The following is an 11,482-nucleotide window of genomic DNA, read 5'->3' as shown; positions in this document are numbered from 1 at the left end:
TAGGAAAGAGTATGCTGCTGCTGCTGCTAAGTCGCTTCGGTTGTGTCCGAATCTGTGCGACCCCATAGACGGCAGCCCACCAGACTCCCCCGTCCCTGGGATTCTCCAGGCAGGAACACTGGAGTGGGTTGCCATTTCCTTCTCCAATGCATGAAAGTGAAAAGTGAAAGTGAAGTCACTCAGTCGTGTCCCACTCGTAGCAACCCCATGGACTGCAGCCCACCAGACTCCTCCGTCCATGGGATTTTCCAGGCAAGAGTACTGAAGTGGGGTGCCATTGCCTTCTCCGGGAAAGGGTATGATGAAAGGGCAAATAAAAATGCCACAAATATATTCTGTCATTTTTAAGTTGCTTTTTTCTTTATTCAATGTTTACTTATTGGCTATGAGCTTCTGACTACTTTCCAGAATTCTGAAAATGTTGATTCTAATAATTTTTTGCTTAAAATGTCAGTGTTTCTATAGAGTAATATGTCCCTGGAGCTCTCTTCTGCCATTTACTCTGAAGTCACTCCCTTCCCCCCCTTTTCTTAATCTATCAAATGTCTGGTCTTCCTCTTTCAATTTTAAGAGTTCTTTCTGCATTTAGTAATATTGGTTCATTATCTGTGATATATGTTGTAATGTTTACCCCAGTTTGTCTTCTGTATTCTGAATTTGCGTTTGCTTTTAAAAAATATTTTGGGTTGCAGACTTTGTTATTATAATCTATCATTAAAAGTCACATCTGTATTTAGTGTCATAGAAAGATTTCCATTATATTTAAAACTTTTAGGAATTTACTCATATTTTGTACTTCATGTTTTGCATTTGTATTTCAGATCTATTAGCAGTTAATTCTTGTGTATGGTATGAGAAAGGAAGCCTACTGTACTAATTTTATATACAGGATTTTGACTGTGATAATCATGAGTAAACTGTTGATAATGTTTGCTCTTGTACTATTTTTATTTAATTTGGGTACAATTTTTGCTGTTTCATGAAAAAATTGGAAGCAATTTTCATTTTTCTATTTTTTGGAGCACTTTGTTTTCAGTTAGACTGTCTGAATCTGCCTGCAATCCAGGAGACCCTGGTTTGATTCCTGGGTTGGGAACATCACCTGGAGAAGGGATAGGCTACCTGTTCCAGGATTCATGGCCTTCCCTGGTGGCTCAGATGGTAAAGAATCTGTCTGCAGTGTGGGAGACCTGGGTTTGATCCCTGGGTTGGGAAGATCCTCTGGAGGAGGGCATGGCAACCCACTCCAGTATTCTTGCCTGGAGAATCCCATGGACAGAAAAACCTGGCGGTCTTACGGTCCTGGGTTCACAAAGAGTTGGATACGACTGAGTGACTAAGCACAAGACAGCACATCTGATTTCTAAATGTTTTGTAGAATTCTCGGTGGAACCATCTAAACCTGATGTGTGTGTGTACGCGTGTGTGTGTGTGATATTTGTGTGTTATAATTCTCTGATAAATTTCTGTGTTATTTCTATGGAAATTAGCACTTTTAAGTATTATATTTATACTGCAGTCGGTAGTAAAGTATTATCCTGAAATATTTATCCCTTTCATAAAGCTTTCAAATTTATTTATATAGATGTGTACAGCATTGTTTTTAGTGACCTTTATTTGCTGATTTTTAATCATTATTTTCTCTTATTTATTAACTACTTTTGTGCATTATTTCTTCCTATCTTTTATGAAACTATCTAATGGACTGTCTAATTTGTATGTTTGTTTAAAACAAGATTTTTGATTTACAAATTTGATACATTTTTGGTTCTTTATTTTATTGATTTTTACTTTGTTTTCTTTTTGTTTCTCCTTTGCTTTTAATTTGAGGTGGTAATTTAACTCATTTCTTTAATTCTCTCATTTTTCATCAATGTGTGTGTATATGACTCTTATCATATACATGATACATGTATATGAATTTTTCTCATATACATATGAGTTTTATCATATACATGTGAGTTTTCTCTTATCACTGCTTTAAATATATCTCATTTATCTTTGTATGTACTGCTTTATTATCACTATTTAGAAAATTTGCTTTTTTCTCTGTATTTCCACTTTCATCCTAGTATTTTTTAAGTGCAAGTTTCTAAATTTCAAGATTTTTCTTCATTTCTCAACTTTATTTCCAGCTTCTAGTTTTACTGCATTTTAATAAAAACTCCAGGGTTAGATGGTTTTCATTGGTAAATTCTACCCAAATTTAAAGAATTAATGCCAATCTTCTTAAACTTTTAAAAAAAAAAATGAAGAAGAGGGAATGAATGCTCCTAAACTTATAGATCGGAATTACCCTGATACTAAAGCCGGATAAGGACACTGCAAGAAATGAAAGCCACAGACAATATTACTGAAGACATATAAATGCAAAAATTCTCAACAGAAATTAGCTAACTGAAATCAACAGCACATAAAACTAAAAAGCTTGTGCATAATAAGGAAAACAGGCAAAGAGTGAAAGGATGGGAGAAAATATTTTTATAGCATATTTCTGATAAGGAGTTAAAATCATTCAACTCAATAGCTAAAAACAAAACAAAACAGAAAAAAAAAAACCTGATTAAAATTGGGCAAAGACTTGAATAGATATTTCTCCAAAGCAGATCTACAAATAGCCAGCAGGTGTATGATTAGTGAAGAAAGTGTAAAGGATGTGAAGAAAAGGAAATCCTGTCACACTGTTGATGGGTATGTGAGTTGGTATAGACATTATTGAAAATAGCATGGAAGTTTTTCCAAGATTAAACATTTATCTACCATATGACCCAGCAGTTCTTCTGGATATTAATCCATGGGATATAAACTTGAAAGTGAAAGTCGCTCAGTTGTGTCCAACTCTTTTGTGACCCCATGGGTATGCATAGTCCATGGAATTCTCTAGGCTAGAATACTGGAATGGGTAGCCATTCCCTTCTCCAGGAGATCTTCCCAACCCAGGGATTAAACCCAAGTCTCCTTCATTGCAGGTGGATTGTTTACCAGCTGAGTCACAAGGGAAGCCCAAGAATACTGGAGTGTAGCCTATTACTTCTCCAGCAGATCTTCCTGACCAAGGAATTGAACCAGGGTCTCCTGCTTTGCAAGTGGATTCTTTACCAACTGGGCTAATGCTTAAAGTCATGATTGGTATGGGATAGGTAGAGTTGAACCCATCTCTTTTTAACTTCAAAGTCTGTGCTTGTGAAAGCTAACCATGAAAAGTGACAAGGATGAATCCAAATGATACACAGTATGCCAACATGTTGAGAGACTTGGATCTCTCTAAATGGTTTTATTGCTATGGGCTGTTGTATACCATAGGATGTCATGTGCCTACAAGACAAATTTAATATTGGCAGACTCGCTTTTGCTGCCATTCTTTTTTTTAAAAATAAGATTTATTTATTTATTTATGATGGTTCTGGGTCTTTGTTGCTGCATCTGGGTTTTCTCTAGTTGTGGTGAGCAGGCTTCTCATTGCAGTGGTTTCTCTTGTAGTGGAGCATGGGCTTAGGAATGGGCTTCAGTACTTGTAGCCCGTGGGCTCAGTAATTGCAGGTCATGGGCTCTAGAGCACAGGCTCAGTAGCTGTGGAACTTGGGCTTAACTGTCCCACGGCATATAGGATCCTCCCAGATCAAGAATAGAACCTATGTCCCCTGCATTGACAGATGAACTCTTCACCATTGATGTACTAGGGAAGCCCCTCTTCCTGTCTTTCTTAATAATACACTCATGGATTATGGGTTGTTACAATGATAGTAGTTAAACAGTTATAATGGGAGGAGTTTCTTTTTTAAACCTCTTAAAAGTTGACATATATATTATTATCACTAAGCATATAAATATTTTTTAAATTAGGTGTATAGCATTTGCTTCTTGATGTTTTTAGGTAAAATGAGCCAAATAGAAATTTTAAAAAAATCCGAAGTCAACCTAGTTTCTATCTTTCTCTGTTTTACCCTCAGGACCATCCAAGAAGGCACAGGAGTGTACAAACGTTAACACATTTATGCTTTTAATTGTTAGGAGAATTAGTGAGATCATATTTTCAAAGTAAAATGTTAAATTTGCCTCTGTATTCAAAAATATAACAAGATTGTCAAAGAATAAAATGAGGTTGTGTATGTAAATATTCTTTGACAGTTGATACAGAATATGAAATGGAAGATATCATTTTTCATTAGATTTTCTAAATAACTTACTGATACTATATAATATGTCATTATCTCAGTTTAATCTCACAGATTAATTTTATAAGAGATCTAAGACTTTATCCTAGAATTGATATTCCATTTTTTCAGCCGTCTCATTGCAGTCTTCATGTCTTTGTTCCTCAGTGTGTATATAATTGGGTTCAAAAAAGGAGTGACCACAGAACAAAAGACAGCAAGGAATTTGTCTAGTGACTTGATGGGGAATGGCCAGGCATAAATGAAGATAGATGGTCCGAAGAACAAAAGAACTACTGTGATATGAGCAGTTAAAGTAGACAGAGCCTTGGATGACCTCTCTGAAGGGAGATGCTGGATGGTCACTAAGATGACAGTGTATGAGATGATTAGGAGAAAAAAAGAACACACGGTGAGCACACCACTGTTAGCAATGACCATGATATCCAACCTATAGCTATCTGTGCAGGCAAGTTTGATGACCCTAGGAAGGTCGCAATAAAAGCTGTCTACCTCATTGGGACCACAGAAAGGTAAGTTCACTGCAAAGGCCAACTGGCTCACTGAGTGGAGAAAGCCAGTTCCCCACGCAGCAGCCACAAAGCCAACACATACATTGCCACGCATAATTGTAGTGTAGCGAAGGGGTTTACAGATTGCTATGTATCTGTCAAAGGCCATGGCTATAAGGATCACCAGCTCACTCCCACCAAAGAAATGAAGGAGAAATATCTGAGCAAGGCAGCCCTTGAATGAGATGACCTTACATTTACTGAAAAAATCAGCAATCATCTTGGGGGCTGTGACTGAAGACAGACACAGGTCAATGAATGAGAGGTTGGCCAGCAGGAAGTACATGGGGGAGTGAAGGTGGGAATCAGAAGTCACAGTTATGACAATAAGAAGGTTTCCAAACACAATTCCTACATAGAATACAAAAAAGAACACAAATAGGAAAATCTGGAGTCCCTGAGAATTGGAGAGTCCCAGAAAAATGAACTCAGTCACCGTGGAGTGATTTGTTTCGCTTATTGATTCATTCCAGGAAATATCCTCTGTAGTTACCTTGAATGGAGTGAGAAGAAAGTGAGAAATATTATATTCAAATTCAGAGCCCCAATTTGTGTCATTATGTTCACACTCAGGATGATGACATTCTGTGCTTTGTTACATAAAGGCATTTAAAATGCCTACAATCTAAACTAAATTTTATCACACACTCTTTGCCTGAATACGCTTTATGGTCCAGTTGTCGAAGCTTTAGTGTTTTCACTTATGTTAGGCTTATTCCTAATAAAATGCTTTTTTTCATGTTACCCTTTCTGCCAGATTAAATTTATACCCTGACCATGCATTTATGTTCTCTTTCACTGAACTCTAAAACAGTTCATATTCTCTGGACCATATCATAGCTCTTAAATACATAAAAAACTCTATGATTGTCACATCTACAAAGGCTTTTCATGACATGCATTTTTGAGAAGGTATTTTTAGTAGCCCAATAGTTCATCACAATAATCTTGTATACAGTTATTGGAAACTTCTCTATTAAACTAAAACAAATCCTCATTCACAATTTAATTGTGAGGCAATCATAGTGTATGTATGGGTTTTGTGTGCATCTGTGGATCTTGAATTCATCCTCTTTAAGACTTCTTTTGTCGTTTTGTAAATGCAAATACTAATTCTATCCCTTTTTATGGTTATTATGAATTTCAACTGAAATACTAAATATAAAATATTTTGCAGTTTTTGTATTTGGTAATTACACAGTAGGTTTAGATGATTATTAGTAGTGAGAGTTATCACCTCTGATTCATGGAAAAACCCTGGCTCCTCAATAATCATTTAAAAGTATACTTGTATTCTAAAAATAATTATCATAGCAAGATTTAGTTTCCCTATCTTTTAAATGACTGCATTGGATCAATATTTTTCTAAATCCCCTCTAATCCAATACTCTATCAGGATTGAGGGAGGGACATAATTTAAAAATAATTGTCATAATCTCTCAGGAGCTTGGATAGCAATATGAAAACTAAGACAGATGTAGAGATTCAGTCTTATGGGAACTTTACATTTATGAGAATTCTGAAAGAGAAACTAGGAATTATAAGAATTTATAGAGGATAGAATTGATATTTAACATTTGGTAATATGAAAATGCTTAGAAGAAAGAGTTATGCCAAAATAAAATTAAAGATGAAAAATAGAAGAAAAGAATAACAACACAAAAATAAGGTTTAAAAATGAGAGAAAGAAGTTAAAAGCAAGAGAATGTCACTGCAGAGGATGCAAGCTTGATCCCTGATGGGGGAACTTAGGATTTCACATGCTGTGTGGGGTGGCCAAAAAAGTTTAAAAAACAAAACAAAATTAAAAAAAATAAAAATTTGACAGTGAGGAAAATATTTGCTGAGATAAAATGTGAAGAAATTTTAATAGGAAATGAAATTGGAAAAGGATTCTAGAATGCCTACTATAGGATTCTTGTTTTATTATGTTGACATGAAAAACTGTTGCAGAATTATGAGCAATTGTTTAATCAATTTCTAACAAATGGTAAGCAGTTAATAATAGCCATTATAAAAAGTAGTAATAACAGGACATGTGTCAACACATGTATAAGATAAAAAAAAATGATGCTAATTTTTTTATTCTGAGTAATTATTTATTTATTCTGAGTAATGTGAACACTGTCACAGCTTTAACTCTGATAATAGCTATAATAAGATCTAGCATAGCAATGTATAACATATAGGTCATTTTTAGAAGAAGTAATACATTTGGAAGGAAATAAAGGATGATGATAATAAAATGTAGAGGTATTGTTGGAATATCTTTGTAAGTTGCTACCTGAAAGTAAAGAGCCTGAAGAGTGGTCTTTGGATGTAAGTTGCAAAAGTCATTTCATATATATATTGGAGATTCCAGAAGTTTTGCAGTAAGTGAAGTAGAAAATGGAATGGTAGCTTGAAGGGGAAGCTATAAAAGAGAGGAGAGGAAATTGGCGGGTCTTAAGGAGTCATGAAAGGATAGGGTATGGCTCATCAAATTTCTTGGGGGAGTAGTATTATGTTTTCTCTACTTAATCAGTTATTCTACAGTCCTTGGAAATTGCATTTTTTTCTTCATTATCCATTCCATAGCCCTATCCTCAAGCTCCATATTACTGTTTTTAAAATCCTATAAATATTTAGCAATTATAATTTACTTCCAAATATAAAGAGGTGCCTAGTAGTAAAACAAGTCATAAATAGTCATTTTAGTCCCCTTCTGCTTAGCACAAATATAATCATACTTGTCATTGACAATAAAGAGCATGGGATTCCTATTGTGAGATCATTTCTGACATAACTGGTTGATTTGGATGTTTCTTTAAAGTCAAGGAATGTGATTTAGTATTTTCTTTGGATATTTACTGATGTGGAATCATTTCACTGAGAGAAGAGGACAAACTGGATAGTTATGTCAGTATAGGTTTACCGAAGTGTTATCATTTGCAGTGAAAAGATTTTCTACCATGGTAACAAGTAAGAATTCAGATATACTGTTCTTCAGCAAAATGAATTTTTCTTTTCACTAACCTCAGGATTCTTCCATGTTTCCTGAAAAATGCACATAAAATTGAATTCTGTAGAATGGGTTATTACTAATAGAAGCATTTTATTGTCAATACAAATGCTACAGTTTGGTTAATTCTGCTAATATATTTCACTTTCACATTCTACCTACCTCCTTCATAACTGGAAGACATTACAGCAATTTTCAGAGCAAGGTGTGTAGACTTTTCTTTTATTTGCACTTTCTCATGAAGTATACAATTTCCAAGAGAAGAAAATTTATATAAACTATCCTCCTTAGCAAATGACTTCATTAATTAAGAACCATTTATGGAAGTGACCAGAGGCAGATGAAGAGATCTGAAAGTAGTCACCCTGAACTTTGGGTATTGAGACTACTTATAGTCTCACAAGCTTTCCCCTGAGGAAATACACAAAATCTTCTTGATTTAAGGGCTAATGTCAGTTTCTTGGCTAACTCAGGTACTTCTATGACTCTCGCTGAATCTAAAGGTAAATTTTTAAAGAAACATAGTAAAACAAATTGATAAAATTGTGCAATTAAAATTCAGACATGTTAAGAAGGAAACAAATAATGATGTTTTAGATTTCATAGAAAGCAGATAGCTTAAAATTTGTGGATAAAATATAGGAAAAATACCTTGACAAATAATAAGTCTAAGTTCTTATTATTTATCATTTTTACTGAGTAGCTTTAATTACCATACAGTGGTTAAAACTGAACTGACTTATTACAGTTATGTTCCTTAAATCAGTCATAGAAAGAATCCAAATGCTCTCTCAGCTGTGCTCCATGACCATCAGACTTTCCAGATTTTACCTGAATGTTGCCAATCATCTTTGTCCTAAGAGCCCTTACTTAAAAATGAACACATTAAAGAAGCTGAGATCTGAATGGAGTATCCTCCTCTAGTAAATAAGTCCCTTCAAATACTTACAGAAGTGTAGATACTTTTAAAGAATTAATCAAGATATGCTTTGAAAACAAATATTGAAAAAAACTGGAAAATAGGCAAAATTTTGCATAATATAAAATACTAGAGTCTATTTCTAAAACAATATTGTACGAAATACATTATCAAAGTCTAAAAGCAATTTTAAGTCTTAATGTAGTGTCATAGTGTTGACCTTCCTATTTATCTAATTAAAATACAATTATGATGAGAATTGCTTCTTCCTCAATTTTAATGTCTACTGGTTTACATAAATGTATATTTTATCTTTGGATCTACGTAATTTCTATAAGAAATATTAATTGATTTCCAAAGATGCTTGTTATCAAATGGAAGATACTGATGAAGTTAACTTGCATGTATAGGTGTATATATATATATATATATATATACACACATATGTATATATGTATGTGTAATACATATATACACAGACATATATACACATATACACATGTATATATGTGTGTACATATGTGTGTATGTATATATCCATATGTACATATATACATATGTATATATGCATGTATTAGTTAAGTGGCTCAGTCATGTCCAACTCTTTGTGACCCCTTGGACTGTAGCCCACCAGGCTCCTCCATCCATGGGATTCTCCAGGCAAGAATACTGGAGTGGGTTGCCATTTCCTTCTCCAGGGGATCTTCTTGACCCAGGGATCGAACCCAGGTCTCCTGCATTGCAGGCAGATGCTTTAACCTCTGAGCCACCAGGGAAGCCCTATATGTATCTATATATGTATGTGTATATATATGTATGTGTATATATATATATATGTATGTATGTGTGTGTATATATATGTATATGTGTATATATGTATGTATATGCATGCATGTATGTATATACACATATATACATGTATATATACATGTACATATACACATATACATATCTATATGTAGATGTAAAATATCCACATGAATATTAAATGCAGTCATTAGTGGTAACTACAGTTTAGGTTTGGAGTTTAGATAGAAATATAAGCTACAACTCTATGTAAATGAAATTCCTTGATTCAATACCTTCTTTTTTATGTATTTTATCTATTTTATGTATATTTTGTGTATTTTTTGTATTTTCATTTTTTTTTATAATTTTATTTGTTTATTTTTGGTTGTGCTTGGTCTTCGTTGCTGTGTGGACTTTTCTCTAGTTGAGGCTATCCGGGGCTACTCTCCAGTTGTGGTTCATGGGCTTCTCATTGCTGTGGCTTCTCTTGTTGCAGAGCACAGGCTCTAGGGCATGCAGGCTTCAGTAGTTGCAGCATGTGGGCTCTAGAGCACAGCCTCAGCAGTTGTGGTCAATGAGCTTAGTTGCTCTGCAGCATGTGGGATCCTCCTGGATCAGGGATCAAACCCATGTCCCCTGCATTGGCAGGTGGACTCTTTACTACTGAACCACTAGTGAAGCACCAACTTCTCAGTTTTTAAAAGCAATAATGAAAATGAGCACATTCTATAGTGTTCATGGTGACCACGAGGGTCTTGATGATCCATGACATTCATCTTGTGCTCTCATCAATGAAATCTCTCATGTCACTTCCCTAAAATTTACAAGGTGTTGACTTAGCCTTGTCATCACCACCTTCATATCTCTGTTCCTTAAAGTATATATGGCAGGATTTAAGACGGGGGTGACAACAAAGTCCACAATGGCAAAAAATGTATCCAGTGACTTTGTAGGGAAAGGCCATACATAGAGAAACATGCATGGAAGGAAAAACAAAAACACTACAGTGATGTGAGCTGACAGAGTGAAGAACGCCTTGGATAAATGCTTTGAAGAATGTTGTCGGACAGTGATCAGAATAAAGATGTATGATATAATTAATAGAAAGAAGGTGCCCATAGATATGAAGCCACTGTTGGCAGTGACTACAAATTCTAGTTTGTAAGTATCTATGCATGCAAGCTTAATAACCCGAGGAAAATCACAATAAAAGCTCCCCACATTATTAGGTCCACAGAAGGGTAAATTTATGACAAAGACAAACTGAGACACAGCATGAGTCACTCCAGTTATCCAAGCAGCAACTACTAAAAACATGCACATTTTGGGATTCATAATAGTTACATAATGGAGAGGCTTGCAGATTGCTATGTACCTGTCATATGCCATGGCTATGAGCAGCATCATCTCCACTCCTCCTGTGACATGGATAAGGAACATTTGTAGCATGCAGTTGTGGAAGGAAATGATTTGACAGTGACTGAAAAGATCAGAGATCATCCTAGGAACTGTGGTGGATGAAAGGGCTAGGTCAATGAGTGATAGGTTGGCCAACAGAACATACATGGGTGTATGTAAGTGGGAATCAAAAATCACTGTGAACACAATGAAGAGGTTTCCCAGGATAATCCCCAAATACAATACAGAGAAGAAGAGAAAAAGTAAAAACTGCATCCCTAAGGATTGTGTAAGTCCCACTAACACAAATTCAGTTACCACAGAGCCATTTACTTGGTCCATTGAATCATAAAGAAGAGAGGACTGTCAAGTGACCTGCAACAAAAGAAAGGTGGGATCAACTTAATACAACTGAAATGTTGTGTTAAATGTTGATAATATAAAATTGGTCCTTTTGCTTAATTGATAATAGACTACTTACAAAATAAAGGGAACCAGGGCATAAAATATTGAGTACAACAAAGCTGCACTCAGAGACAATCTTTCGCTTTAAATGATCATATTTATTTAAATATGTGAGCAGTCAGACAATTTATGGTGTTAGAAAAGAATGTATAGCATAAACTCAAGGAATACAGATGAAGTAAAA

General features: G+C 34.9%; 2 protein-coding genes across 2 annotated transcripts; both read right to left on the bottom strand.

The window, feature by feature from the left end:
• Positions 1–4,150: 4,150 nt before the first annotated feature.
• Positions 4,151–7,679, bottom strand: LOC122444271 (olfactory receptor 4F17-like). The gene is made up of 2 exons (XM_043473005.1): positions 7,641–7,679; positions 4,151–5,219 (listed from the first exon to the last, which is right to left on the bottom strand). The coding sequence occupies exons 1-2, from the start codon at positions 7,677–7,679 to the stop codon at positions 4,248–4,250; spliced, it is 1,011 nt and encodes a 336-aa protein (XP_043328940.1). The 3' UTR covers positions 4,151–4,247.
• A 2,557-nt stretch (positions 7,680–10,236) lies between these two features.
• LOC122444341 (olfactory receptor 4F6-like) lies at positions 10,237–11,175 on the bottom strand. Its single transcript, XM_043473044.1, has one exon. The coding sequence runs from the start codon at positions 11,173–11,175 to the stop codon at positions 10,237–10,239; it is 939 nt and encodes a 312-aa protein (XP_043328979.1).
• Between the last annotated feature and the right edge of the window lie 307 nt (positions 11,176–11,482).

This window comes from Cervus canadensis, chromosome 6 (genome assembly GCF_019320065.1).
Source record: "Cervus canadensis isolate Bull #8, Minnesota chromosome 6, ASM1932006v1, whole genome shotgun sequence".
Lineage (NCBI taxonomy): Eukaryota > Metazoa > Chordata > Mammalia > Artiodactyla > Cervidae > Cervus > Cervus canadensis.
The sequence above is the reverse complement of the archived record's forward strand: the minus strand, read 5'-3'. Positions and strand labels throughout refer to the sequence as shown.

Bases quoted from the DNA above. Each gene is read 5' to 3' on its own strand.
- LOC122444271 (XM_043473005.1), bottom strand. From the start codon at position 7,679: ATGGTAGAAAATCTTTTCACTGCAAATGATAACACTTCG. The intron at 5,220-7,640 runs GTAAACCTATAC...ACTCCATTCAAG, and splicing joins CTGCAAATGATAACACTTCG to GTAACTACAGAGGATATTTC.
- LOC122444341 (XM_043473044.1), bottom strand. From the start codon at position 11,175: ATGGACCAAGTAAATGGCTCTGTGGTAACTGAATTTGTGTTAGTGGGA.